This window comes from Peromyscus maniculatus, chromosome 1 (assembly GCF_049852395.1).
Source record: "Peromyscus maniculatus bairdii isolate BWxNUB_F1_BW_parent chromosome 1, HU_Pman_BW_mat_3.1, whole genome shotgun sequence".
In the NCBI taxonomy this organism is placed as follows: Eukaryota; Metazoa; Chordata; class Mammalia; order Rodentia; family Cricetidae; genus Peromyscus; species Peromyscus maniculatus.
This window is the reverse complement of record NC_134852.1, coordinates 191,461,979-191,489,802: the sequence shown is the minus strand read 5'-3', so window position 1 is coordinate 191,489,802 and position 27,824 is coordinate 191,461,979. Positions and strand designations below refer to the sequence as shown.

The window sequence follows — 27,824 nt, the reverse complement described above, 5'->3', positions numbered from 1 at the left end:
AATGGATCCAAGATTCAGAAAAAAATTTTTAAATGTCTTAATGATTTTGTGGGATCATCAAAGAAGTATATTTCATAAAAGGTATTCCCAAGTGCCATGTTCATGGTAACATTAACAAATGGAAAGAAGTCTTATCAATGTGGGATTCTCTCACTGTTTGAGCTTTTATTTCCCTTTTGAACATAATTTTTCTCATTCAGTTCCAAACCTGAAATAATTATTGGTGACACCCAGCTAAAGAGCCTTCCATCTCTTGCTCTTATTCAGGACATAACATGATGAAGAAACAAAGGCACCTTGGAACATTTTCTTAATCCATTTTTACCTGCCTTATGAACAGAGGACAGATCATCAGGGTGTGAGGGAACATACATGGAATCCCAGCATGTGGTAAACAGAAGCAGAAAGATGTAAAATTTAAGGTCATGTTCAGCTGCATAGAGTTTGAGTACAGCCTGGACACCATGAGACCATATCAAAAAAAAAAAAAAAAGGAAACTTTAAAAACTGACCAGAATTATAATGCTTTTATTTAAGACACACAAGGGCTAGGTGATGCTGAACTTCACCTCACATTATAATCATTTTTTTTCAGTTTTAGCTTTACAGTAATATATATTAATAATTTGGCATGAGATAAGAGTCAGCAATGCTAAAGACAATAAATCATTGCACAGCATAAGGAATTGCAGATGTGTTTGGGGGTGACCCTAGAAGTTAGCCAGAATGGAAGACAGGAATTCCCTGGATCTTGAGGAGATGAGTCAATGTGAGATGGGAGGCCAGGGAGACACGCCTGACAGAAGAGGTCAACTGTGTCCTGGAGGAGGGGCTTCAGGGGGACACACATTCAGACTGGAATGAAGCAGATCTGGAACTCTGGTGGCACAGACACAAGTCCATTGGCAACTGCAGTGGTATCAAGGTCTTTTGGGTCAACTGGAGACTTCAGATTAAAGTTCTGTAAAATGGTGGTCAGGAATAAAAATAGCTCCATTCGGGCCAGGCCCTCTCCTACACAAATTCGTTTTCCTGCAAATAAGAAAGAATATGTCTAAAGAATACATATCTATCAAGGAATTTCATACTCAGCTCCCCAGGAAGCAGTCAAAGAGATCCTGGATAGATTAATTACTTTCACTTAAAAAGGTGGGCTTCTGAGTTCTTATCTAAAACAAAGAATGGGCAGACTCTTACCCATTTGCACAACTGTTTGGAGAGACTTTCAAAGCTCCTGGCAACACGCCTCTTTGGTAGAACTACTTAGCTTTCTAAGTAGTTTTTCCTGTCTTTGTCCAAGTTGATCAATCTGATACTGTAGCCTAAATCAGCCTATTCTGGTTTAGAGAAAGGTAATCCGTCTCTTGTTCCAATCATTTAAGAACCCTTCAGGCTGACTTGGAAACCAACTCAGGTTCCCCATCCCATGCAGAGAGCTGGTTTCTTTGTGTATTCTGCTATATGGTGTATGTGGGTTTTCCCTTGCCATAAAATTTAGATGAATGTTGTCATTATGTCTTTTATGTCTTTTAATTCAAATGGGCAAAGACGTCAAATCCTTTCTTGTACCCTTAAATGATATCATAATTATTAGACAAATAATTGGAGAGATGGAGAAATTGACCATTGGGTGGATAAATGGAGAAAAAGTGGAGATATTTTCTCCATATTTAATATTAGCAAATATAACATTAAAATATTTAGGTAATAATTTCAAGATGGTGGAGCAGCAACATGAAACACTGTAAGTCTCATCCACAGGATGGAAACAAAGGAAGACATAAATAATTGCCAGTGGCCATGAGTGGCCTTGGTGGGCCTTGGGAAGTGATGGTGTGAAAAGGAAAGCTGAGTACTCCAGAAAATGTGGGAAATAAAGAAAATAGAAGCAGAGTACCTCTGTTCCCAGGACCAACACCTGAATAAGGAAGGGACTCTTCCCTCAAAGGGGATAAAGGTGAAAGAAAAAGAGACATAGCATTGTACTGAAGACGGCACCATACAGACAAAATAGCTTAAATAAACAGGTGGCTAGCAGTCTTAATGATCAGAAAACTTTATCAAAACCCTCATGTGTCTCATAGCAGACACTCTAGCCCATGGCTATCTTAACAGATAAGTCCTAATTATAGGAATTAAATTACTCTGGAAGTTAAGAAATCTGACGTCACCACAAGCAAAGTCCCCATGGATACCCCTCAACTGTGACTGGGTAGGCAGTGGCCACCTGAGACAGTTGCTTAAGGAGAGTCTTTCTTTGGCATAAACCTTGCTGTGGTTTGAATACAAATATAAAATATTCTTTAAAGAGTAATGTGTGGTGGTATTGTATTCCCCAAAATATTGTGCACCCTAATAAACTTATCTGGGGTCAGAGACAGAACAGCCACAATATTAAACATAGAAGTCAGGCAGTGGTAGCACACGCCTTTAATCCTAGCATTCCAGAGGCAGAAATCCATGTGTTCAAGGATACAGCCAGGCATGGTGACTCATCATGCCTTTAATCCCAGGGAGTGGTGGTAGAAAGCAGAAAAGTATATAAGGCGTGAGGACCAGAAGCTAGAAGCATTTGGACTGGTTAAGCATTTGGACTAGTTAAGCATTTGGCTGGGTAAGCTTTCAGGCTTCTAGCAGCACAGTTCAGCTGAGAGCCATTTGGATATGAGGACACAGAGGTTTCCAGTCTGAGGAAACAAGACCACCTGAGGAATTGGCCAGGTGAGGAAGCTGTGGCTTGTTCTGTCTCTCTGATCTTCCAGTGTTCACCCCAATAACTGGCCTCCAGGTTTGATTTTATTAATAAGAACTTTTTAAGATCATGCTACAATAATGGGTTTAAACATTTGGTCCCCAGTTGGTAATACTGTTCTACAACGCTGTGGACCCTTTAGGAAGTGAGGCCTCAATATAGGAGGTCAGTGACTAGAAGTAGTCCCTCAAGTTTTATAGTCTGCCCTGACTTCTCACCTGCTCTCTTCTTCCTGTTCCATCATGATGTGGGAGGTCCCAGCTGCACTCTCCAGCCTCAAGGAAGACACCTACCACCCTGCTTTCTCTACCCTAATACACCATATGCCTTCAAAATGTAACCCTTCAAGTTGGTCCTTGACAAATATATGGTTGTAAGAACAAAAAAATTGACTTGTACAGAAAATTGATATGGAGGAATAGGTCTGTTGTGGTGATTAACCTCAGCATGTGATTCTTAGGAATTGCCTTGTGGGAGGAACATGGAAGAGTTTGTAGCTATAGGCTAGTGAAGCTCTAATGTTCGCTAAGCAGAGTTCAATATGCCATTCTGCTGGAAATTTCGAGGACTCTGTGAGAAATGACCTCAAGGCCATTCATGTCACATTTAAGCAAAGCATCTGGTCATTCCCTGTACTCCAAAAGTGTGAGTGAGCTTGGGTTGTTTGTAATGAGCTAGTTTGTTTGGTGGAAGAAGCTTCAAGACAGGATAGCATTTAGGCTTCATCGTGGCTATTGATCACACTTCTTATCAGCAGACAAAAAAAGATACAGACAATGTCGTGGCTGTGGAAGAGATTAGTGGCATTAAAAAGTAACCTTATACTCTGCTCTGGAACAACTGAGAAGGTGGCCTGAGGGCAGCACCCAACCAATTTAGGGCTCTAATGCATAAAAATGCAAACTTATTTGAAAGGAGAAAATCTGAATGAGAATGCCAACACAAGAGTTGCCAGCTCCAGGTTCCCTCTCCACCATTGCTAGGAGTCTTGTGGGCTCCTGAAGACTTTTCCCTAGCACTAGGTTTCTCCCTAACCCCATACTGGCTTACTCTTACCCCTCCCCAAACTCAGCCATCTCCATCCCCTCTACTCCCTGCCCCTGCCCCAGTTTATCCAGGAGATCTTAACTCTTTCCCCTTCCTGGAGCAGTCCATGAATATCCCTCTTAGGGTCCTCCCCATTACCTAGCTTCTCTAGCGTTGTGGATTGTAGCCTGGTTATCCTTTACTTTGTGTCTAATATCCACTTATGAGTGAGTACATATAGTGACTTATGGAAGAAATGCAGAGTCCCACAGCCAAGCACTTGGCAGAGCTCCTAGAGTTCAGATGAAGAGAGGGAGGAGGGACTATAGGAACAAAAGAGGGTCAAGATCATGATGGAAAAAACCACAGAGACAGCTGACCTGAGCTAGTGGAAGCTCACAGACTCTGGATTTACAGCTGGGTAGACTGCATAAGACCAGACTAGGTCCTCTAAATGTGGGTGTCAGTTGTGTGACTTGATCTGTTTGGGGGGACCCTGGCAATGGGACCAGGACTTATCCCGGGTACATGAACTGGCTTTTTAGAGCCCATTCCCTATGGTGCGATGCCTTACTCAACCTTGATGCAGAGGGGAGGGGCTTACCCCTATGAGGAGTGAATGTGGGTGGGATGGGAGGAAGGGGAACAGTGGTTGATATGTAAAATGAATAAATAAATAAATACATACATACATACATAAAGTTGTCAGCTCTAAAACAATAGTCTAGAAAAATGTTTCTACGGGGTCCAAAGTCAGGAGTCACTGTATTCTTGATCCAAAGGGGCCTAGCAGAACAACCTGACATTATCACCTGTCTAGTACTAGTTTTGCAGACATTAATGATGCAAGAGAGTGGGTGTATCCATGGCTGGTGTTCATTGGAACCACGCTGTGTTGAACCAGCCCCACCCTTCACTGGCCCTGGAATGGCTGGTCCTGTCCCTTGCTGGTTATTGCAGCAGCGAGCTGGCCTTACTCCTCAGGTAAGAGCTCACACACACACACCACCAGGCACTCCAGGAAAGATGACCCCACCCCTCACCATAAGCATGTACCTCACCTAGGAAGCACACTAGAGCTGACCTGGTCAGGGACACAGGTGAGCCATCCCTGAGGGCATGAGAGCAGGAAAGCTGACCCCGCCCCTCACCTCATCTGCCATGTGGTAGCATGGGTGAGAGAAAGATATCCTCCCTCCTCTCCCATTACCACCCGCGGCAGGTGAGAAAGCTGGCCCCTGGAGTCACAAGAACAGGAAGGAGAGCTAGCCCTGATCCTCACCGGCTGCAGTGCACTAGAAAGCAGCTTCGGCTTCCTGTCTGGGCAGCACAGTAGATGCCAGGTCCTTGGAACATCTACCTAGGAAACTTCAAGCCAAGAGTTCAGTCAATGTGAAACCCATTAACTTGTATAAGTAATAATATTTATAAAAAGAAAATAGTGAATATTGGCTTCATTAAAAGCAGTGACTTAAGTATCTCCATCCCACACAAGAACTACCCTTTTATATTTCATGTTCCCATCCTTAGAACTAGAAACATCCACACTGCTCATCTTTCCTATTCCCAGTCTGAGTTTTACAAGCTTTTCTTACAGCCTTCAACCCCCAACTGTCAGCTCCAGTGATATCTAAGAACCATGAGTATTCAAAAATTTTATAATTTTATTGCCTAAATGCCTATACTACATTCAAGATGTAGCCAAACATAATTTTCTCTTTCTTATCTTCAACATAAATAAAATATCACCCTCAGCAAGAATTTCTGAAAAATGGTTTTCTGGTTTTGTTTTCCTCAAGTGTGTCAAAATATGCATTCTTAAAAAAAGTTTTGGTCTTTGTCATCACAGTGACTATAATAAGAGATAAAAAGCAGACATCCAAAGTCACAATATCAGCAAGAGAGGCTCCATGGCTGGAAACTTAGCACACATCAGGTATAGAAATCCAAGAGTTTGCTCTCTGGGTCATGACTTGGGAAGGGTGTTCTGTGAGCATCACAGTGCATCCTGCCATTCTAGAGTTATTTGGAAGATTTTCTGACACCCAGGATGAGAAGCCCCAGTGTTGTTATGCATTGCCTCCTTACAGTGCCTTGCCTGTTCCCCTTCTCTTGTTGCCTTTTCGGGCATCTCACATGTGTTCTCTGGGTTATCATCTTGCCTAGTCCATCTCATATTTTGCAGTGGAGTACAAGAAGCAAGAGATAAGCAAATTATTCCCTACAATTTTCACCTGCCTCCCTCTGGCAACTTGTGTTTCCCACCATCACAACCATTCCTTTGGGACTGTAATAAACTGTTTGCTCTTCTGTTACCCTTCCTGAGTGTGATGCTTTTATTCTGTACTTGGGGAGACTTGTATCTGCCTAAAGTTGTGAACTGAGAAGCACCACAGAGAAGACATTGAATCATGCCATAGAGTTAGCTACCTTCCTCAGAAAAGGGCAATCTATCTTACTGTCTAGAAGACTTCAACTGTAGCTTTGTGATCATGTAAACCATAATCTAACCACATTATGGGCTAGCTTTGCAAATTTGGAAAGGATGGGTCAACACTCTAAAGTCCTTCTAATGTGGCTTATCAGTCAGTCTGTTTTGTCTCAGAGAAAGTATATGGGCACTGGGAGTAGTGATCTGATCATGTCTAAAGAGTTAATCTACAGTCCCAAGAAAAAGCACAATGTAAGCCTCAAGGAATGCCTACAAGTTGCCTTGTTGTATTGAAAATAAATTTTGATTACCTGTTGAGAAAGGAATAGAGTAGACACTTTTCTTAAACTTGCCATTCTCATCCAGAAAGTGTCCAGGATCAAACCTCTTTGGGTTGGGAAATTCTTTGTCATCATGTAGCACAGATGTCAGTGATGTTATTACAGTAGTACCCTAGAAATAAGAGGCATAGACAAGTCAAGTTTCCTAAAAAGTTATGGAGGTAAAAGGAACAATAGGTATCACATAGTTTAATTTTTTGATCTAGAGATGAGGAAACCATTACCAAACAAGAGCTGAGGCATAGCCAGAAAGATGGTGTAACAATCAGGGTAGATAAATAGCTGGAGTCCAGTGGCAGTGATCTGCATTCAGTGCCTCTAACAGCAACTGAGGTACTAAGAAATGGAATATTTGGTGCCAACACTTCTGAGTCTGTTTTCACTATCAACAAGCTTAATTTAACACTAGTGTCTATCACACCCAGTGCTCTTGTTCACCACTGCTGGTATTGCAACATTCACATTGCATACTCATGTGGAAGTTTGCTTTTATACAGAAAACATCACAGGAATGTTTCATATACATGTCTGATATTGTTAAAAAAATCTTCTGGAATAATAGGACCCAAAAGTAATAAAAACATTATTCAGTGCTTTCACTAACAAGTTTGGCTTGATTAAAAAAATATGGGAATTTTATTACATTTAGAACAACATGAAAAATAAAAGGATGATGACACAGAAATAGAATCATTTTGTGAGTCGGGACAGGACCATCAATTCAGGCAAGTATAAAAATTGAAACTGATAGCACCATTGATAGGGAATAACCAGTCACTTTCTGATTGAAGACACAACTTCATTTACCTTTCTTAGGATACTCAATAAGTTGTTCTGATTTAGCCACTTTGGTTTTTGTATTTTGATATGACAAATGTGCCCATTGTGAGCCTGTTGAATAGATCAATAATATGTCTGTGGAAATGAGTGCAGTTAATTGCCTACTAGAATAATTTTAAAAATTGACAAGGCAGGGGCTGCAGAGATGGCTCAGCAGTTAAGAGCACTGACTACTCTCCCAGAGGACCCCGGTTAAATTCCCAGAACCCACATGGCAGCTCACAACTGTCTGTAACTCCAGCTCCAGGGGATCCAACACCCCCACACAGGCATACATACAGGCAAACCACCAATGCACATAAAATAAAAATAAATAAATTATTTTTTTAATTGACAAGGCAGGTCACATATAATAAATGACTGACAACCTAACCTCTTCTTTCCTTCATTCTGTTGTTTTGTTTTTAAAAGAAAGAAAGCATGAATTTGGGTTGGTAGGAAGGGAATCTGGAAAGAGTTGGGGAACAGAACAGAATAAGATAAAAATGTACTCTATGAATAAATAAAATAATTTTAAAAAATAAAGAATTTCTAAAAGTTGTCCTCTGACTACCACAGATGGCATGTACACACATACACACACACACACACACACACACACACACACATACACACACACACAAATGCATACATAAATTAATAAATGTGATTTTATAAAAATTCTTGTGGTATTTAAATATAGGTTGTATATTGTACAATATCATTTTATCGATGAGAACTGAGTATGAATGATATTAGTACTATGTACTAAAATAAAAGTTGTTACTGAAACATAAATACTGAAATATCAAGCTATAGATATATACATGTATCCATACATAGTTATAGAGGTGATAGAATATACTAGAGATGATAAAATTTACATATTAATTTATTTACATTTTAATTTAAAATACAAAAGAGAAAATTCTCATATATTTATTATACAACACATCTATAATTTTTATTTTATATTAAGTCACTTCAATGTTTTAGTGAACTAATGTAATTAAATTTTTTTCAGTGGAAAAGAAGTCATTTTCTCAAAATACCTGTTTCAAATAATATGAGGTTATTTCAAGATAATGAAAAAATATCAAGCTTGATCAATTCTCTGTACTAATTAACTTAATAATAGCTACTGAGCTATACTTAAAGCTAAAATAAGAATGTATCTAGAAGATGATGAGGAAAAATCATTAAGACCTGGTACTGACAAATATTTTTTCGGATAGGATACAAATGTACAGATCTACCTTAAGTAATTATAGAATATTCTGTTAGACGGTCATTCTAAGCATAGACAAATATTCCTTGTGCAAATTCAGTCTTTCACCTCCTTTGACTAGCTCAAGATCTGAGGATGTTTAATCAAAAAGAAATTTTGAAAACCATTTTTCATATGTCAAAAGCTATAGAGTTTAAATCTCAGTTTCCATTGCCAGTAGTCACAGCCATTATAGACAGAGTTCACACACTGTCAGCAATTGCTTTCCTATTTCAGTAGCAAACTGTAGATACACAACATAATCCCTGTGGCTGAGAAATTCTGAAATATGGCGTTAAAGTCAATATTTCTCTAATCATCTCTTAGTTTTCTCCCCTGAAATCAGTGACTCTAGTCTATAGAAGAATATGTCATTTACCTTATTTGAACATAGTAGAATTACCCACAAAATGTTTCTCATGTCTCTACTAGTCTTATGCCTGAAGAACATAAACAGATCATTCACAGGGACTCTGACTTTTCTGGACTCAAGGCCACAACACAGGATGATGAGCTACCAATGGCTTTCAGTTTGGAAGATGGCTACACTTTCCCCTATCAGATTCCAAAAGCTGGTGTTATCAGTCAGAGATGTTGGAAATCCCATTGTTTCCTCAATCTGCTTTCTATTGACTCACAATGGAGAAAAATTACTTTCCTTAATATTACTCTCAGTTTCAAATCTCAAGAAAAAGATATTTACTGCTGTTTATGCCTTTTGGTGAAAGGAGAGCTGATTGAAGCCCTAACCTTCATGTCAGATCTCTCACCCCCAGAGCAAGTCCATCACTTATTGCCAAACTCATTAAATGCTTATTCTTCCTGGGATAGCATTAGTAATTGCAGCCTTACCAACTTTAGTACTCAGTTTCTGATGGGATAGCATTAGTAATTGCAGCCTTACAAACTTTAGTACTCGGTTCTGATAACAATATAATTTTGTTTTATTGCATTATTAACATGAAATGTCCTGACTTCACATGGAAAGAGGAGCTTATCTGGTGATTTAAATGTACATATATAATCATAGACCATGTGTTAGAAAATATTGTTAGGATATAAAGACTAGGATTTGCATGAAAAATATAGCTCATAACTTTACAACCAGAATGCCTAGATAAATGCAGAAAGTATATTAGCAAGCTTTATAAATCTGTAGATTCAATTATTCTTGATATTTGGGGGACAAAAGAACATCAGGTCAGTTAATGCCTAGAGTTAACCACCGCTTCTAGTCATATCAATTCTGAGTCATTGACAAAAGTGTTACTTAATTCTGACTTCCTAGTGGAAAAGGAACTCTTTCTGGATGGGGATAATCATCCTCTGAAATGTTGCATTTTCAAACAGAACATTTGGTATTTTACTAAGTGTTGCTCAGAACTGCAAGGATATGACTAAGTGATCACAAGAGGAGTGAGGGAAGGCGATATAAGCAGATGTTTTTCAGGGAATAGTTTATACAGCTTCCTGTAAAAAACATCATACTCATATTTAAAAATACTAAAAAAAAATTGATGAATAAGAACAATGCAACAAAGTCTTTAAGTGGTAGAAAGAAGAGCCATGAATAGCATACAGCAGAAAAAATCCAACTGTGTGCATAGAAGTAAAATATGGACATTTGTGAGCAAAGTGCCTCCAATAAGTACAGGTCACACATGGATAAAGTAAATGAATTTGATAAAATTCTGGAAATGTTCACACAAAAATAGTCCTTTAGATATTACAGAACAGAGAAAATTTTCTTATTTGATAATCCACTAAAATTTATGTAAAGCATCATTCTCAGAAATAGGATAGTAAGTTTCAATACCTCTCTACAGAGTAGAAATGAAAAACGTATGTCTACCACCAACTGCGTCGAACTCTCTCCTGGAAATTCTAGTCATTACAATGTTGTTATTAGAAATTAGAAGCATAAGAATTAGGGAATATAAAATATGAAATGTTAATACGTTAATCCAGATGGCAGTAAAAAGCATCTCAAACTTGCAAAAGAACCTCAAGATAAAGTTATTGGCAGAGTAGTCACCTTCTCAAGGTTACTAGAAATAAGGTCATCACAATGATAAAAATCAAGTGTATGTTCAGGAATATTTAGGAGCCACTGCACTGAAAACAAAACATAATTAAGAATATAAAATAAGCCGGGTGGTGGTGGTGCATGCCTTTAATCCCAACACTCAGGAAGTAGAGGCAGGTAGATCTCTGTGAGTTTGAGGCCAGCCTGGTCTACAGAACAAGATCCAGGATAGGCACCAAAACTACACAGAGAAACCCTGTCTTGAAAAAACAAAATACATATATAAAGCTAAAGTATAATGGGAATCTAAACATTTGAATTGAAAGAGTTAATGGGGCAATGTGCATATACAATACACAGTACATTTCTTATTACCCTGATTAAAAAGTACTAAGATTGGCAAGCTGGTCTTCTCTGAATATTCTTTTTAAAATCTAAGCAGCTAAGGGTGGCTAGGAACTATCTTTAAAGGAGAGCAAATTTGAAAGACATATAGAGACATGTTCTAAAGATTTTTAGACTCTTAATAAAAACAGCACAACATCCAGCTGCCAGATGTGAGGTGTTTACCTCTCTTTGATCTTACGTGGGAAGCAAATTAGAATCAATCACACTGTGAATCAAGATCATGATTAAGGTATGCTAGAAGAAGGTATGTAGCATTAATGTATGTAGAAGAAGGAAGCTTACCTTGGGAATGAGATAGTTTCTGAATTTAATATCACAGGTCACTGCACGGGACAGACTGGTGGGAAGGAGGTCAATGTACCTCTGAATCTCATGCAACACAGCATCAGTGTAGGGCATGTGACTTCTGTCCTGCATGCAGGGGCTTCTGTGTCTACCAATCACATGGTCAATCTCTTCCCGGACTTTGGCTAGTTCAACAGAGTGAGAAATGACAGAATAAGAAAGAAATGGCATATTGATCACAACTCAGGCTAATGGAGCACGATGAAGGTACTCAGCAGCATTACGAATGCATAATACGTGCTAAGGAAATGACAGTTACTATGATATAATATACTATATGCAATATATAATGTATCATAATACGAGTCTCTCCTACATACTGTGTGTCACAGTACAGTAGCCCTTACCTATAAAGCAGTATAACTGAAACCAATATCAATTACTAATTTCAAGCAACAAAGAGAACAACAGTAAGTCATGAAAAACAGCTCTTACAAAAGAAAACTATTGCTGGGCGGTGGTGGCACACGCCTTTAATCCCAGCACTTGGGAGGCAGAGGCAGGCAGATCTCTGTGAGTTGGAGGCCAGCCTGGTCTCCAAAGTGAGTTCCAGGAAAGGCACAAAGCTACACAGAGAAACCCTGTCTTGAAAAACAAAAAAAAAAAAGAAAAGAAAAAGAAAACTATTGACAAAATGTTACATTTATACCAAAATAATATAATATATTTTGAATTAAATTATAGTATGTAGCTGTAGAGATGGTTCAGCGGTTAAGAGCACTGGCTGCTCTTCCAGAGAACCTGGGTTCAATTCCCAACACCTACATGGCAGCTCACAACTGTCTGTAATTCTGGTTCCAGGGGATCAGACACCCTCACACAGACATACATGCAGAAAATACCAATGCACATAAAATAAATAAATAAATTAAAACGAGTTATAGTGGTACTGTGTATATATAATTTTCAAGAGTATTTATCACCCTCCTATTTCACAAATATGGCCACACTAAACATAAAAGCAATTTCTTCTGAAATGCAGATCCACATTTCTTTGTAATGATTCTTTTTCTTTCTTATGTATTGTTAGAGAAATTAAATTATTTCTTGACATGTGGAGATAAGGGTTTATAGGTTTCAAGATTTATTATACATAAGCAAATGTTGACAAACACATATACACACATTTCCTCTTTGTCCAATTCTAACACAGCAGCTTTGGTGGTATCATTATCCATTGCTTACATCTTTGTAATTACACAAAAATTGTACCTTAGTAAGATAACTATGACAACAGGTATTATCTTGGCTTTAATCCTGCTTCTCTTCATCAGTTCACATCTTCATTTAGATTTAGATTTATTTTTAAATGCTCAGGTAGACATTTCAAAGCCATACCAATAAATGTCCATTTATGGAGAAGTCTCAGGCTACAAAGCACATAACCTCTCTTTGGTTCCTGGTTCCCCCCTCAAACTGGCATCATCCACCTGGTTCATTCTGAATTGAATGTTTTCTGGGTGCCTAGCAGCCTACCTGACACTTCCTCCTCCTCTGTGATTTCTCTGGTTTCCTGCAGCCTATGACGTATTCTTAATTGGTTGTAGTCATTTGAGTGGAACACATTTCCCAATCTTTTGAGGGACAAGAAAAATAGTAAACTTTCTGGAGAGCATGGAAGGCTGGGAACACCTGTCTTTTATGAGTAGACAGAATAGCATCATCTCTTCAGAATTCTGGTACAGTCTGAGTACTAAATCATTATATAACACTGATTCATCTCTCTAAAAGTTTCCATGATTTTCTCCTCAGCCTTGGTAAACAGAAATTGCAAGACCGAATTTCTTAGGTCAATTATTTAATTTTTCATTAATAACAGACACTTGGCAAGAATGTTCTATGAAGATGATGATGTATAGATAGAGGTGTGTGTAGTCTATAGTTGTCTGCTCTATGAAGAATATATATGGTGGTTGAAGGAGAAAGATGAGTCAAATTTTAAGAAGAGAAATTTGTCAATTTAATTTTTTAATATTGATTTTCTATTTTCAAGGAAGTATATGTGTATATCTTGTGGGAAATTTGCACATGAGAGTAGGAGCCCAGGGAAGCTGGATGTGGATATTTGATTGACTGTAGCTGAGTCAATCAAATAGTTACAGATGGTTGTGAGCTGAGCAACATGGGTACTGGGAACCAAACTCCAGTGTCCTCTGGAAAAGCAGTACACCTTCTTAACAACTGAACCACCTTTCTTCTGGCATTCCTTTTCATCTCACACCTTGTGCTGACATAATAGCCTCCCATAAAGCCCACCACACTCTGGAACAGCACTCTCCTGATTACACCACTGCCATACTGCCTTCACTTTAGAAGGCACCACCCTCTCTGTGGCTTGAGACAGCCCACTTCACAGATTACAGCTAGTGGCACAAAAGGTTAAAAGCAGAGGCTTCTCTGAGACAAACAAGATTTCTTTCTGAAACTGACTAGCCTCCCACCTGTGTCCTTACCTGTGACTTCTGGGTACTTGAGCAGGAGCAGCAGAGAGTACCTCAGTGTTGTGCTTGTTGTCTCTGTCCCAGCAGCAAACAGGTCAGATGCGGTGACTGCCAAGTTTTCATAAGTAAACTCGGCCTTTGGGTTGTGTTTTTCCTGGAAATAGTTTGACTGTGTTTTCTAACAAGTTGTTTGCCAACATACTTATTACAGTGAAAAAATAACTTACAAGTACAAATTTAACCTGACAGACCCTGGAGAGTGCAGCAGGAGAAGAAACTGACCTGTGCTTGAAAGACACACAACACAGACTACCAACTCATTTGCATATCCTACACCCAGTTTCTTTCCTGGAAAAAAATCTCCTTTCATGAGACTGTTTAGTCAGATGAACCATGCAATGTACCATGTTCTCAAAGACACGTAAACAAAAGAATAGCAACTCCATTTCTTATATTCTCTTCTTTACTCAAAACACACAGAAGAAAGAAGAGACAAAGCAGATACCATGTGATATGAAGGCCAGCCATGAAGATAAAGGCCTCAACTGTAAATACGGTGAAGAAAAATGGAAGGTCCCTGACTCTCCTGGGGTAGGTATACTGCTTGAATAAGGATAAGAAGTCCAGTTTACAGCTAGCATAGGTTACAGTTCAGTGCAGCAGAATTGAGAGATCACAAAAAGAGTCTTACATTTTTGGTTTTAGGAAGTTCAAGAGAAGTATATGGCCTTTCAACAAATGGTTCAGTGATAAAACAGTTTATTCCTATAAGTCTGATAGACACCAGCTTCAGATTCACTTGAAGTTACATTCAGTTAAGGTGCTTCCTATTTTTGCTGCTAGCCATTCCCACCCACACACCATATCATACATCGTATGGTTTATTTGAAATGTGTTTACCTGTCCACTACTGCAAATATGCTACAAGGTCTCCCAATGCAGTCCCAGCTACCTTAGAGCTCACTCTGTAGACCAGGCTGGACTTTAAATCACCGAAATTTGCCTGCCTCTGCCTCCTCAGTGCTAGGATGAAAGGCATGTGCCACCATGCCCAAAAACTGAAAATATTTTTTAAGAGTCATTCAATCTGAGCAACATGTAGGAAATCTGGCTAGCTTAAGCTACTTTGCCATGTTTCATAAACTGTCTGCAAAGATGACATCATCTTCAAATTATGGTGGATACTTTGTGTTTCTGATTATTTTAGGAATGTTTCCACTTCACCTGCCTTGTGAATTCTGCTTCTCTTCAGCTAGATTATTTCTGTCTAAAAAATAGAGTCAAGGGCTGGAGATATGCCTCAGAGGTTAAGAGCACTTGTACTTATGGAGGACTAGGGTTCAGTTCCCAGTACCCACATGGTGGCTAAGAACCAGCTTTAACTCCACTTCCAGGGGATCAGATACCTTTTCTAACCCCTGCAGGCACTGAACATGCATGGTAAACAGACACACATATACATGAAAATAAAACATACACACAGTCAATATATTCCAATTATTTAACACTTTAAATTTATATTAACTGGGACACTAAGTGTAAATTCATGCACAAAGTTAGGCACTGGAAGTCCTTGTCAAACATTGTAGGTCTGATCATGTAAACAGCTCTATAATAACAGAGACAAGGGCTAAAGAAATGGCTACTCAATTAAGAGCAGTGACCACGCTTCCAGAAGCAGTAGGTTTGATTTCCAGAACTTACATGGAGGCTCACAATGATCTGTAGCTCCAGTTGCAGGGGATCCAATGTTCTCTTCTAGCCTCTGTGGGTACTAGTCACACACGTGGTACACAGATACACATGTAGGCAAAATACTAATACATATAAAATCATAATAATAAATTACCTTTAAAACAAAGACAATTCATGGGATTCAAAACAATCAAAGTTAGATTAATATTTTACCTGCTCCATTTTGATCAGGAAACAATCAATAAAGTCCCGCGGATTATTAACATCCAGTGATTCTTGGTGTTCTTTTACTTTTTCCAAACAATAACGTTTAAAGGAAATGATATTTTTAAGTAATTTAGTATGGCTCCCTGGTAGACGATCAATGATAACAGGAAAATTATTGCAAACCTACAAACAATGATAAATTATTTTTAAAACATGCAATGTAGGCATGTGTACTATGCAGTGGGATTTGGGAGAAAGCACAAATACAGAAACTAAAACACATGCTACTCATTTTGATGGGTGATTTTTATCATTGGTATATAACAATTCTCTTTACTTGTAGAAATATCTATGGGAGTCTTTCATGAAGATAGGGTCAAACATAATAATTCACCACTGAAGCTCTTATGTGATCTTTGCTACATATGTGTGTTTTGTATAAATTCATTCATCTTCTACATTACCAGTTCACTTTAACCTTGGACTGAAGGATAACATAAATTAACATGATTACATTTGATAGACTGCAGCAGACATTGAGGGACATGGGGTATCCTGATTAAAGCACAGTCCCGACTACTTACTTTCTACAAACACCCTCAGACACAGAATAAGAAATTTAAAAGTGAGAGTCTGAAGGAAAGTCTGCACCACACTATTTGGGGGATTTCTCACATAAATAACACTCAGGCATATTTTAAGGCATGCCAAATTGACCCAGAGGAAATTTGATGAGATCCAGATACCACCTAGCCAATTATTTTGTCATTCCTATCCCAGCTATTTTGCCAGTTAGGAATGTCAACTCTTTATCAAATACTACTACCATATTTCATGATGCCTGGTGTTGTGTAGTATTATTTTAACTAGGTAAAGATGTCCTACATTTGTTTATGTTGTGGGATATTACTTTAACTATGTAAAGGAGTGTTGCATTTGTTTCACTTTGCCTGCCTAAGGCACCTGATTGATCTAATAAAAAGCTGAATGGTCAATAGTTAGGCAGTAAAGGAGTAGGCAGGACTGGTGGGTAAAGAGAATAAGTAGGAGGAGGAATCTAGACTCAAGAAAATGAGAGAAAAGAGAACAAGGGAGAAGAGAGGGAAACACCTGGGGCCAGCCAGCCAGGCACCTTCCAGACAGACAGACACAGAGGGAGTAGAAAAGTAGGAATACAGAAGGAAAGAAAGGTTAAAAAAAAAAGTCCATGGTAAAACATAGATGTCGAGAAGCAAGTTACATTAAGTTATAAGAGTTAGTTATAAGAAATAAGCCTAAGATAAGGCCAAGCATTCACAACTAATATTAAGTGTCCATGTCATGATTGGGGGGCTGGCAGTCCAAGAAGCCTGCTACAGCCTGGTAGTTTCAGTGATCCCAAACATTCTCCCTCTTTGAAGAAAATACTCTCTTAGTGAATTGTAATGTTCTTGTTAAGTTTTTTGATAAGAGTATTGCTAAAGAAGCCTGTGGCTAACAAGGTTAAACAGTGGAATAGATGTCCAGAGTTATGTGGGCATCTTCTGAGTATTTGATCACAACGATCTATAGAGAGGGTGATTTGGGATGTAATAGAAAAACTAGTGAAAAGAGATCATGCAGGACTAAAAGAATGAGTCCCATTTCTTAGCCTTCATTTTTCTGGATGTAAAATTAAGGGTTCAGGCATCTTTCTTAAATGTTCACCAGCAACTCTCAGTGTCACTGTGGTGTGTGGTCATTAGAGAATTATGGAAATTTCAGGAAACAAATATCTCTAAGTGGTTTGGGCTTCCTGTTGTTCTTGTTGGTGTTTTGCTTTGTTTTGTTTTCTGGCAGAAAGGAACACAGACTCACCTGCATCCAAGGGGAACTCATAATCTTGACATTTTCATTTAAATTGTTCATTAAGTTAAGAAAATCCTGATCCTTATAATCAAAACGATTCTGGAAAACAATGGAGCAGATGACATTGCAGGGAGCACAGCCCAGGATGAAGGTGGGATCACAGGGTGAGCCTGCAGAGTTGGGAACAATTGTAAAATTGCATTGAAGTATAAATGCATATGTACATGTATGTCTATATGTATGTATAAAACAATTTATCTGATGATAGGTAAAGGAACCTAAAACATTTTAATCACACCTACACATTGCCTAGTAGTCATTATTCCATGGGCACTAGTTGAGTTCATCATCTAGTTAACTAGCTAAATAATGGATTCGAGCACACTCAATTTTCATCCAGTGCCTTTTTGATTGGCTTTTCATTCAGTTGACTGTTGTTTTGGAATTGGGGAGGGAGACTTCTTAAAACTTCAATAATTCAAGTCTTCAGAAGAGAATCACCAGTTTCTCGATAAAACAGTACTAAGAACAAAGGGAAAGAATGGTGGGGACCCAAAAATCTTTTATACATAACAAATAGTTGAATGGAACACAGTTATAAAGACAGAGATCATGATAACTTCATGTACTAGAAAAGCTGATGTGAAAAGGAAGATCTGCTGGTGCTATCTGAGATGAGAAATTATCTGAATGAACATTAAACAGGATAGATTTCTGCAGGTAAAATTAAGATAAGAACTTTTAGCTCAAACAAACAACCTGCAGGGATGCCCAATCCTTTTAACCACAACACCATTCCGGGTGATCTGGAAACATTGTATCATATGAAAGAAGTCAGAGACCGATTTAGGATACACGAATACGTACATGATTGTGAGATGTGAGTGTGGGCATGTGGGCAATTCAGAAGAGAGACCTGATTGTTTTTATTTTATTTTTATTTAATTTAAAAGACAGTAGTTCAAAATGTAGTCACATGGAAGATAAGCTGATAATCAAATATACTGTGACAAGTACTTTAAAGGTTTGCATACTTGGTAGTATGGACAGAAAATTACTGCCATAAATTTCATCCCTAAGTAGAATAAACAGGAGGATATAAAAAACAAAGATGACACAGTGGAAAAAAACTAGTTACATACATCATTTAGAAATGTTTATTTGCAGAACCATGTAATTACATATATTTATTCAAAAGTATAAATCAATGGAGTGTTAGATGACAAGAAATTTTTGTTTGTTTGTTTGTTTGTTTCAAGACAGGGTTTCTCAGTGTATCATTGGCTGTCCTAGTGCTGGCTTGGTAGACTAGGCTGGCCTTGAACTCACAGAGATCTGCCTCTGCCTCCCAAGTGCTGGGATTAAAGGTATGTAACACCACACCCAGCCACAAGAAATATTTTTGTCAAAAAATAATGATAACCTTAATAGGAAGGTCAAGAAAAGAGTTGGGAAGTCTCTGGGTCCTCTGTCCTGTCTATGGTTTCTCTATCTTGTGTCTGAATTGTAGTTTCTATTGCTGTGAAAATATACCATGACTAAAGCAATTTGGGACACAGAGAATTAATTTCAGCTTACAACTCTCTGGTCATATCTATCACTGAGGGAAGTCAAGGAATGAACTCAAAGTAGAAACCTGGAGACAGATGGCTTATTTCCATGGCTTGCTCAGCCTGCTTACTTAGACATCCCTGGACCACCTGCCCAAGCATGGTACCATGCATAATGAGGCATCATCCCACACCAATCATTCATCAATAAAATGCCCCCACAGGCTTGCCCACAGACCAGTCTACTGTGGGCATTGTTTCAGTTGAAGTTCTTTTTTCTCAAATGACTCCAGCCTGTGTCAAGTGAGCCAAAAACTACCTACATCAGTTTACGCCTTGTCAACTTGACATTCAAATATATGACTCTTAACCCATAGCCTTTCTTTCTTTATTGCCAAGATCTCATTCAACTCTGAGCTTTCCAGCTTTTCCAGCCCAAAGTTCCAAAATCCTTCCACAATTGTCTTCAAAACCTGGTCAGGTTTGTCACAGCAATTTGCAGTCATGAACCTGGTACCAATTTCTGTCTTAGTTGAGTTGAAAAAGTCAGAATAAGTCCTGAGCCAAAGGCTGATTCAGTTCAATGTATTGCACTAATTATTAATGCTATCCTTTCTTTGTTTACATTTAGGTGTTTGATTTGATGTGCACTGCATTATAGGGTTGGCATATTGGGGAGAGGGGTGTCAAACCATTTTATATAGAAACTTTGGGATACGGAGAGCCAAAGAGTTTATATTCAATCTGATGTCTTCCATAGACAGCTCCCTGGTTTCCCTGTTGCTAAACAGTTGTTTACACATTTTTGTCTTATAAGAATTGTGTTCTTTTACTGGACAAAATTAATATTTGTTAAGCTATACCCAAGTAATTACTAACATTGAATAGCAACATATCTGCAAAAACTATTCTCCAAGATAGTCCAGTTAAAGGAAAGACACAGTCCCAGCTCTATAAGAGTGTGGTGTGATCATGATCATTGCCCCATGTTATATACTGAGAGCTCTCTAGTGAAATTAACTGGAAGGGATGACACACAATTATGCAAAAGGTAAACACTCCTCAGTTTATCAGGAAGTGAACTGAAAACCTATATTAAATAAGAACTATATTTATATATTCCTATTCTTACTTGAAAACTAAAGAAAAAGTTAGTTTCCAAGTAAACTTGTGGCTTGGAATCTGCAGAAGAGGTACAATCATACCTATTTATAAAAGTCATGGATATATAAACTCTATTCTTTGCAACAAACAACCTGTCCTTGTGGAATCCCAGAGAGCGCTAAGAAAGCAAGCTTGGATCACACCTGGAATGCTTCCAAGAGCCTCCTTATAGAAGACAGGCGTCTGTTAAGATTGGAGATGCAAAGTGACACCCACCATTGGTTTTCCTCAGTTCCTCCACAAGACAGCGAGCTTCCTCTTGAACACGGTCCTCAATGCTTCTTTTCCCCATCCCAAAGTTCCTCAGAGTCATGAGTGAGAAGCGCCGTGTCTCTTTCCAGTTCCTTCCATTGCTAAAAGCAATTCCTAAAAAATGAGAGAGCAGAAATTAATTGGGAGATCCCAGACAAGGAGAAGGGAGTGGCTGATGAGTGGCTGCCACACACAAGGCCCAGCTGGGTCTGAGTAAGACTGCTTTCCATCCTCATAGTCCTATGACCATAGCTCAACATATATACATGGACACATAGGCATATATATACATAAGAACATGGACATAGGCACATGGACACTTACCAAGGCCTTTCTTGAATCTTTCAAACACTGGGAAGCTTCCTCTTCCAGCAAACTCCTCCCCATGATCAATCAGAGCTTCCTTCACTGCTTCATACCCATGCAACACCACAGAGGGCTTCCTGCCCAAGTACAACGTGAACACAGGGCCATAGACTTTTGAAAGCTGGAAAATGAAAAGGTGATTTTTTTTTATTGACTCAAGAACGCAGTTTATTGATGCACACTCCAGGCTGGGGAGGGCTCAGGGGTATACAAGAGATCCAGATTCAGTCCATGCCCAAAGGTCAGCCTGGGGAGTGTGAGCAGGACACACACAGACACACACACACAGATCTGGTAGCGGGGTGCACAGTCTCACATAGGGGCACTCTGGGTACAGGAAGTCATGACAGGCTTCCTGAAGGAATTGGGGAAAGCAGGGGGCAAGGCAGCCATCAGAATCTTTGCCTTGTGTACATTTCTAGGCAGTTAACTTTTGAGCTAGTGGAGCCAGGTGAATACTTGAAGCTGACAAGTAAAGGGGGTTTGGCTCTCATCTCACCACATGCTAGTGAGTGAGTGAGTCTCCCCAACCATTTTTGGCCTAGTCGTTGCCTTCTGCCACATGGGCCTTTTCCTGGGCTCCACCTATGTGGTTTTCAAGGCTTCCCTGAGACAATCCATATGGACCAGGTGCTCTACCCTGTGCCTGGCACCTCCTCAGCTTCTAGTCAACGCACATTATTGTCTTAAGTGCTATCTACAGACTAGCTATATCTTAGTTCCAGCTTCTAGTAGTTCCAGTGGTATCACATGCCAAGGCAGGGTGTCCAGCACATCTAGAACTCTTTACTCCTGATGGTCTTAACCATCCCATGGAGCTTTCCAAAAGGTATCCTGGTGGCACTTGGGCAACTACTTTTCAGACTTGCAACTCCGAGAGCCTGTGGGTCTTAAGGTCAATACTACCCAGCATCAAAAGCACAATGGGCAGAACCAGAATTATCCACTAGCCCTGGAGACCTCCTTTCTTTCATGAGTACAAAGGCTCTGTGATTGCTGATCCAGCTTGAAGTCACGCTGGTATCTCTGAGCTCTGATATCTGTCTGCCTGGGGGTTGCTTCCTCATACTGTTAGAGTAGTCAAGAGGCCTGCAACAGGTCACATAGGCTCCAAGCAGAAGCAGATGCAATTTAAAAAAATCTTAGCTGGGTATACACCTATACACTCAGCACGAGGAAAGCTGAGACAGGAGGATTAAGAGTCCAGCACCAGCCTGAACTACATAGAGTTGCAGAGATGCTGTCCAGAAAACAAGTCTTTCTATTCTGGGGTTGAGTTGCTCACCCTTTGGACCTCCATGACAAACATGAATATCCCAACTCCAGGGAATCCTGATGTGAAAAATATACTTTTGAAATGTGGCTGGGAGTTGTAAGTGCAATGCCTGATGGGCCTGGGACAGGGGAAAGGAAGAGAGAAGGGGTACCCAGAGTCAGTCCTCACCACAGCCCTGACCCTGGAGCAGGGAGGGAACAGGTTGGGGCAGATGAGGACAAGTGGAGGCAGACAAGGCTCTGATGGTCATTCTTGACAAGAGGGCAGCAGTGGAGAAGGAGGAAGGTGGCTTCAGGACCCTTCAGTGCCTGTGGCCTCAAACTTCTCAGGGCTAGAAGAGGTATTTTCGGCAAGCTGTTGTCCCACATTTGCATTCAATACGGACCCGTTTCTTGGGGGAGCCAGGGAGCCCGGCCAGGCCAAAGTTGGAGTCCATTCTGGTACTTTCCATGTCCACGGGGTCCACTTGCATGTTGTAATCAAAGGTGAGCTCCTCGCCCACCCAGATGGTTCTTGTGGCAAAGAATGCGATGCGGGGTAGTCGCTCATCAAGGTTGTCTATGAATACGTTGTACACCTGCAGGTTGGGGTCACAACTATGGTTGACAAAATGAGAGAGGTTGCCATAATAGGCGGCATCCACGGTATATACGTCTTCCACGTAGTCCAGGTCAAAGAGGTAGGTGGCGCCCTGGCGGTCGTAGATCTGGCCCCGCCGCTCTGCCTCCTCTGAGGTAATAATCTCTCCCACATACTCCATAACAAAGCTATTTTTGCGGATCTTTTCCAGCGTGCGGACACCCCAGCCTCGGCCATCATCGGTGCGGAAGATGCAGAGGTCGTAGCGGATGCCTTTCTGGACTACACGGTTAGGGCAGTCATAGCCACAGCAACATCGGGAGTTACACTCGTAGATGGGCTGACCGGCTTTCAGGCGCACCTGGCCTTGGTCATTGTAGGCAAACTTGTGCAGGGATGCTCCGGGGCAGCAGCCTCCAGTGGGTGCCGACAGACAGTCCTGGCACTCACAGCCAACAGCCACCTGGTTGAGGGTGATGCCCTCCCCAACACGATACTCATTGATATAGACAAAGGACCTCGGAGGGCCATCCAGGTCTACCTCATTCTCCACAGTGATGCGGCCCAGGTGGCTGCGCTTGGCATTGAGCTCTTGCTCCCAGCGCAGCAGTGCCCGCCTCTGCTTGGCCTTCTGCACCAGGTAGTTGGCTAGGTTTGGGTCCAGATGCCTGGGGGGCTTGGAGCGGCGGTGCCGCCGGACAAGCTCTCTTTCTAAGTCCTTGTGGAACTGCTTGAGAATGCGCACACATTTGAGGTTCTGGCGTGGCTCCCAGGTGTTCTCGGACTCAGGATATCCACGCCACTTAACCAGGTAGTACTCCTGTTCGCGGATCTTCTTATAATCACATAGGTACTCGACTTCAAAGTCATAAAGATTCTTCTTAGAAATGCCAAGGGCAGGACAAGAAAGCTTGGCCAGTCGGCACAGATCCTGAAGCTGATTCCAGGATGATTTGCAACATACACTGCAGCCTAGAGTCGCCGGCTCCCCCATTTTGAGAAGGGGGTCCGTTCCCCTTCTTCCTTCCCTTCCGGCGTCTCCCGTGGAAACCGAAAGGGTAATGGTCACCGGGAGCTGCTTTTCCCACGTGTGGTCGCAACCTTCTCCTCCGAACTCTAGCGCGCACGTGGGCGCGCCGGCCGGCAGCGCGTGCCCGAGAACCCCCCTGATTTTTTTAATGTAGCAAAGGGGGTCAGTAATTTTTCCTATACAGCATTCTCAAATATAATGATTGTTATCATTATAAATATATTTTTTCTCATCACAAAATGCTTCAAGGTTTTTTAATTTTACACAGAAATATGAAAATAATGGCTAGAGATGTCAGTTTGACTACAATGACCAAGTAGTTGGTAAACAGTTACAGTTAATCATCAAATCAACATATTTAGCATGTGCATTTATTCTGGTTCACAAAAGAAACAAATCAGACAGAAAATTCCATATTATTTTCTATTGCCCCAAAGTTCACATAACAGAAAAACCAAAATTTGAACATCTATCCATTCAGTGTTTGATTCTTGAGCAATTTATCATCTGCCTGTGCTCAGCTTGAAACTAATAACCAGGTGATTGTATCAGCATCATCTACAAAGGGTCTTGTTGCCACAGAAAAGTGGGATCCCCTCTCAGAGTTCTTAGTTTTGTTAATAAACGAATTTAAGAACAGACTCAGAAGAAAACTGAGAACATTTTTACTACCATTTAAAAGAAAAGCCGCAGGGCTGGAAAGCAGGAAGATCCCAGGAGCTGCAGAAGACAGAGAAGACATAGAAAGCCAAGCTTTTGAGTTAGGCACAAAATCAGCAAGCAACCACATGGCAAACAAGGAACCACATGGCAAGGTGGGGAGAGGGAGCTTTAGAGGAAGAATGAGGACGTTAGAGTATCGAGGAAAATATGCTCAGGTTTTGACTTTTTAGGATCAGAAAGAAAAAGAAGGAAAACGGAACTTACGCTTTCCTGAAGGGGACAGACTTAAAGACAGTGTGGCTGCCACTCCATAAGCAATGGCACCAAGGGTGGACTTTCTTTCTTTTTTTTTTTCAATAATACAAAAGAATTTATTTTTAAGAAATGACATTTAAACAATTCTGATATTTTTCCAAAGCAAATTTTTAATATGTATGCATTATATATAGCATGTAGATTTCTTGTCCATTCATTAAGAATGCATGTTAATGAAGCAATTTACAACTTTATTTTAGTATATATCTTTTTCCTCTTATAGAGGCTTTGAAGTCAGATGGATAAATAAAATTCAGATTTCACTCCTAACCTGTAAAGTAAGGGCTATTGTAAAGACTTATACAAGACTACTGTGACATGTGAACATTTATATGTACACATATATTCATGTATGTAGATATGTATGGAACCCTGTGTTATATTAGATTACAGAATAAATAAGCAACTACTGAATTGTATTTTTATTTATTGATTTATATTTTAAAATATTGTTTATAATAAAATTTACATCTATTCATTTGTACCAGCCAAATAAAAGGGTGAGCTTTCTGGAAAGAAGTATATTGTTTAAATAAACAGATAATCATTACCCCCACACCTTTATATTTTTAGGTGAATTGGTCTTCTGTTGTGGTCTATTAACCAGGTAATTAACAAGCCTAAATGGATTAGTTCATGATTTGAGATGCTTGGAATGTTAAGTATCCACCTAGACTAGAGAAATAATTTTCCTTTACTGAGCATCTAATGCTATTTTAACTTTTTTTTCCCACAGAGATCCTGATTTAGAAGATCTATGATAAGCACAAGTGATATTCAAATGACTTCAAGATTATCCTATTGCCCAGCCCAGTTTGCAGGGTGCAACCATTACAAACAAGCTCTACATAGGATGCCAGGGCACCAGCAATTCCTAGAAAAATAAGTTCTTCAAACAGCATTTTTGTCCCCAGAATGGGGATGTGTTCAAAATTCTGCAACTAAAAATTGGACCCTGACCAACTTTGTGTTCCTGTCATGTCTTCTGTTGTTCACTCATAACTATTTCCTGGACATCAATAGAGGTTGATTCTTCACAGAAGTTCTATTTGTTCAGCCAATGTAAATAAAGTGCATGGCTAAGGTATGTGAAGGAAATTTCCATGATAATCACTTTTCTTGTTTATCTTCAGCCTAAAATCACAGCAAACAACAATTAATAACAACAACTGTGCCAGGTGGTGGTGGCACTCACCTTTAATCCCAGCACTCAGGAGGCAGAAGCAGGCGAATCTCTGAGTTTGAGCCAGACTGTTCTACAGAGCAAGTTCCAGGACAGCCAGGGCTATACAGAGAAACCCTGTCTTAGAAATAAGAAAGAAAGAAAAAGTTGTGCAAAGAACAACAAAAATTTACAACTGTGCCACCTACTGAACAGAACACCTACTAACGTTTCCCTACCCACATCACACTACTTCAGTCTATGATTTCTGATGATGACATGATACAAAATGCATCTGGAACCATCAAAGTTCAGGAGACAGACTTGCAATCATGTACTGTACAGGGCATGCCCAGGCATGCCTCCCTTAAAATGTAGTTCATTTACTTCCCTTTGAATGCTACTCAGAAAACCAAACATATACTTACATCCCTCAGTGACTTGCTGATGTTCTTAAGATCTACCTGAAGAATATTTCCAATAACTGGGAGAGGGGTGGGTCCAGGAGGAAGCTTTCTTCTCTGAGAGCTCTGCCTCCACAGTGAAAGGAGAAGCAGACATGAGAGAACAAGCCCCAGAAACACACCTAGAGCCATCGCTGCCTTCTCTTCTTACTGGCATGACTGTGTGCTTACAACACAAAGCTTATATAATGAAGTTTGCTAATCCACCTGGGAGTCTCTGTACAGAACAGACCAACCAGGGACAAAATTCTCCTCCCAGTGAACTTTGTTCCCACATTGAGATCACAACAAAAAGTCCCTTGCCTTTGTTTTCTTTTATTCCAGGTCTGCCTGTGCATGAAAAATAATCAGTCAGCTGTACTTTAAATCTTCAGGGTGCATACCCATTTATCAATAGTTTTTTATATCAGAAGACTGAGGGCAAAAATGGGTACATGGAATTAATCATCATCTTTGTTCACCAACCAACCCTAGTGAGGAAAGTAGGTCAGCTGGTAATAATTGGGCTGCTTTGTATTTTTGACCCTCACCAAATGAATCTTTAACTCAGCTATGTGTCCTTGTGAACTTTAGATTGTTTTCTAGAGTTTTTTTTATCTTAAAACTATTATCAAAAGGAAAGTTCATAGCATTAAGCACTTCTATAAAAAAGACTGGAGTGGTCTCATACCAGCAACAAAAAAGCATACCTGAAAGCTCTAGAAAAAAAAGAAGTAAATATACCCAAGAGAAGTAGAAAATAGGGAATAATCAAGCTGAAGGTTGAAGTCAATAAAAGAGAAACAAAGAGATCAATACAAAAAGCAATAAATCAAAGAGTTGGTCTGTAGCAGGAATATTAGAGAATCTTATTAATAAAATCAAACCCAGGGCCAGTTATTGGGGTGAAATGCTGGATGGTCAGAGAGACAGAACAAGCCACAGCTAACCTCACCTGGCCAACTTCTCAGCTGGTCTTGTTTCCTCAGACTGGAAGCCTCTGTGTCCTCATATCTGAATGGCTCTCAGCTGAACTGCTGCTAGAAGCCTGAAAGCTTAACCAGCCAAATGCTTCTAGTTTCTGGTCTTCACACCTTATATACCTTTCTACTTTCTACCACCACTTCCAGGGATTAAAGGCTCGCTTTCTGGGATTAAAGGCATGAGTCACCATGCTTGGCTGTATCCTTGAACAGATGGATTTCTGCCTCTGGAATGCTAGAATTAAAGGCATGTGCTACCACTGCCTAACCTTTACATTTAATATTGTGGCTCTTCTGTCTTTGACCCCAGATAAATTTATTAGGGTGCACAATATTTCGGGGAACATAATACCACCACATTGGTCCTTTGAGAATATCAACAAGATAGACCAACTTTTTTTTAAGTAAATTTATTTTACAACATCATTTAGTTCAACATAATAGCCACAGATTCCC

General features: G+C 39.9%; 1 protein-coding gene and 1 pseudogene across 2 annotated transcripts; both read right to left on the bottom strand.

Annotated features, from left to right (window-relative positions):
• Positions 1-512: 512 nt before the first annotated feature.
• LOC102914942 (cytochrome P450 2C19) lies at positions 513-26,582 on the bottom strand. 2 transcript variants are annotated; one of them, XM_006997669.4, is made up of 9 exons: positions 26,371-26,577; positions 20,876-21,038; positions 20,516-20,665; positions 17,595-17,755; positions 15,765-15,941; positions 13,869-14,010; positions 11,353-11,540; positions 6,521-6,662; positions 513-1,032 (listed from the first exon to the last, which is right to left on the bottom strand). In XM_006997669.4, the coding sequence occupies exons 1-9, from the start codon at positions 26,536-26,538 to the stop codon at positions 851-853; spliced, it is 1,473 nt and encodes a 490-aa protein (XP_006997731.3). In that variant the 5' UTR covers positions 26,539-26,577; the 3' UTR covers positions 513-850. The 2 variants fall into 2 exon arrangements, 1 of the variants encoding a protein (XP_006997731.3); XR_013048351.1 differs by lacking the exons at positions 513-1,032; positions 6,521-6,662; positions 11,353-11,540 and adding an exon at positions 15,561-15,673 and having other exon boundaries at positions 13,871-14,010; positions 26,371-26,582.
• Positions 21,058-25,327, bottom strand: LOC143266761 (histone-lysine N-methyltransferase SUV39H1 pseudogene; annotated as a pseudogene).
• Positions 26,583-27,824: the final 1,242 nt, after the last annotated feature.

Bases quoted from the DNA above. Each gene is read 5' to 3' on its own strand.
- LOC102914942 (XM_006997669.4), bottom strand. From the start codon at position 26,538: ATGGCTCTAGGTGTGTTTCTGGGGCTTGTTCTCTCATGTCTGCTTCTC. The intron at 15,942-17,594 runs GTGAGTCTGTGT...CATTGTTTGTAG, and splicing joins TGAGTTCCCCTTGGATGCAG to GTTTGCAATAATTTTCCTGT. The intron at 11,541-13,868 runs GTAAGGACACAG...CTGTTGAACTAG, and splicing joins CAAGTACCCAGAAGTCACAG to CCAAAGTCCGGGAAGAGATT.